General features: G+C 39.4%; 1 protein-coding gene across 1 annotated transcript; it reads left to right on the top strand.

Moving 5' to 3' along the window:
* Positions 1-547: 547 nt before the first annotated feature.
* On the top strand, positions 548-2,210 carry LOC131687476 (uncharacterized). The gene is made up of 3 exons (XM_058971563.1): positions 548-876; positions 1,751-1,966; positions 2,012-2,210. The coding sequence occupies exons 1-3, from the start codon at positions 548-550 to the stop codon at positions 2,208-2,210; spliced, it is 744 nt and encodes a 247-aa protein (XP_058827546.1).
* The last annotated feature ends 731 nt before the right edge of the window (positions 2,211-2,941 follow it).

Below are 2,941 nucleotides of genomic sequence, written 5' to 3'. Positions count from 1 at the left end.
CCCAATCTAACAAACCGTAATTGACAAAATGACGAAAGATAACCGTGTTCTATTTAAATTTACAAGAAAGATGTACTTTCCATGCGCAGTGCCAAAAATTTACACCCTTCAGCATTTTAAACAAACGCCATATGTGGAGTAAAATTATGTGACTCGCTAAATTCAACGACATGTAAAACTAAAATCAAACGTAAAACTATGTCATTTTAGATGATCGTATATGTCATGGTTAGGAGAGGCTGGCACGCCTCCCTCATACGTGTGGTTATTTGGATGACGTCGTCGTTGGTGTAAATTCTGAAAATCACTTGACAAACTTTCCTGCAGTGTTTCAAAGGATCAGCGATTTTGGATATACCATTCGGATTGAAAAGTGCATGTTGGCTCTGCCGCAAATTAAATATGTCGGTCATTTTCTTGACCGCAACGGTCTACGCGCGGATCCATCAAAGGTTCAAGCCATCAACGAAATGCCACCGCCCACTTACGTTTCCGGTGTTCGTTCTTTCCTAGGACAATAAATTACTACGGCAAGTTTGTTACTAGTATGCACACCCTTCGGTATCCTCTTGATGAGCTGCTCAAGGCGGATGCAAAATTTGAGTGGACGGCAAAATGCCAGGTTGCATTTAAGAAATTTAAGGAGGTGTTGAAAGCCGATCTACTGTTGATACACTTCAACCCTGCGCTCAATATAGTTGTGTCGGCAGATGCGTCGTCTGTTGGTGTCGGTGCAACCTTATTACACAAGTTTCCGGACGGTACTCTCAAGGTGGTACAGCATGCTTCCAGAGCACTGACAGCAGCAGAGAAAACTATAATCAGCACGATCCACAGTGGCACTACGAGTGACAAAACACCAAAAAATTATGTCTTGTAATTCTTTTGTGAATATTTATTTTATTTTTCTCCCAGTTTGAATAAAATTATCCCAAAATTTTACCATAATCGGATGAAAACTGAATTTTTCACATGTCATTGAAGCAGGTGATGTCGAGGTTTTCTGTTGAATTCAATTCATTAGAATTGTTCGTACCTTCGAACTTCAAGTGGCGATATCTCAAGAACTACTCGGCCGATTAGAGTAGTTTTGAGTTTTTTGGAAAGGAGTATGAATATGCAAAACTATTGATATGAGTTTTTGTGCAACAATGATTCACGTTTATTCTGTAACAAGGAAAATCAATTAAGAAATTATATTTCATATCAGTAATTTATGATTATACGTTTCCAATTTTTGAGATGGTCTCCCACGGGTCACTTATCATCAATCTGACTCAAAATTTAGTGTAGTTTCAAGATATAAAGGTCTCATCTTGCGCATTTTTGCGCCAAAGTTGTTATGTCTGTATTTTTGAAAATACCCATTTGGAGACGTCCTGTAGCCCATAAATCTCCTTACAAATTGGTTGCCTAAAGAACATCATATAACTGAAAAAATAGCTATCCGATGTGATTGACTACTATTATTAACTTGTAAATTAACCCTTAAACGTCCAACGCCTTCAAATGGGTTTATATAAAAGTAGTCGAAAAAAAGAATTATGTAATTTCAAAACTGATAGCAGAAATGGATTCAGCGACCCAAAATTAGTTAAAAACCCGATTTTTAGTCACATAAAACAATTTTTATAATTTTGTCACAACTTTATATGAACAGGTGCCACTGTGCGATCGTGAAGGACTTGCAATAATTATTGCAGTGACTAAATTTCACAAAATGCTGTTTGGTTGTCGCTTTCATTTTCAGACCGATCACGACCCAGATTTTCGGTTCGAGAAAAGGAATTTCTGTTTACACATCGAACCGGTTGCAACGTTGGGCTCTTACGGTATTGCTTTATGAGTTTACCATCGCATACGTCCCGACAAATTCGGCAATGCTGACATACATTCCCGTCAGCCATCACGTCAGACTTGAGCAAGACTACGTGACTGCTTCGGTCTCTTTGGAGAATGACTTAAGGTCAGTTACACAGGATACACTAACCGTTCTCCCTCTAAGTTTTAGAATCGTACAACAGTCTACACAGTCCGATCCTATCACTAAAGAAGTTTATCGATACTTGCTTAACGGTTGTCCTCAGATCGTTACTGATGTAGAGCTGAAGCAGCTGCAGGACGTGAGTACAAAGCTGAATATTATTTGGCGCTCGAATCGGTTGATCGACTCCTTCGCCCCATCGCCTGCGCAGTCTTCAGAAGCTTAATCGTGGCCACCTTGGAATCCAGCGAATGAAGTTGATTGCCAGGTCTTTTGTTTATTGGCCAACTCTCGATAACGACATTGTTGATTATGTAGAATCCTGCTATCAATGTGCGATGGCTGCGAAAGCACCACAGAAGTCAGCGCCTTTGTCTTGGCCTAAATCAACAGCAGCAGCGTGTTCATCTTGACTATGCTGGACCAATCGTCTTTGATTTTTTTTCGAAGTGGCCTGAGATTGTGCAGAGAGCAGCATCACTACACCCAAGTAGCACTTGTAAGAACCAACGACTTATTCGACTTAGTTGCATAAGCATAAGCTTTTGCACGTGCGCTTTTTGGTAACGTATGCGGAATGAAATTTGGACAACGCTTCCAGCATTAAAACAAAAATGCAACCGGTTGCAAGGCATCATACTAAACATCATACTCTAGGCACACTTATTTTAAACATCCAGTGTTAATTTCGACCCGCTAGGAGATACCATGTGAACGAAATGGCAGCGAACGCCCAATCTGGCACCTAGCTATTATGCAAAAAAAAAGTTTTGGCGCATTGGAGGATTACGACATACTTTTTGTACCAAAGGCTGATAAACCTCCAAATGTACCAAAATAAACCTCCAAATATACCAAAATTTCTGAAATAATTTTAACCAGAGAGTATATGCCAATAATTTTCGACCTAAAACAAAGAACCGTGATAATCAAAATTAAGAAGGAAATTAAGAATAT

The sequence above is a fragment of the Topomyia yanbarensis genome, chromosome 3 (genome assembly GCF_030247195.1).
Source record: "Topomyia yanbarensis strain Yona2022 chromosome 3, ASM3024719v1, whole genome shotgun sequence".
NCBI classification, from domain to species: Eukaryota; Metazoa; Arthropoda; class Insecta; order Diptera; family Culicidae; genus Topomyia; species Topomyia yanbarensis.
Note: the sequence above shows the minus strand (reverse complement) of the source record. Positions and strands in the feature narration are given on the sequence as shown.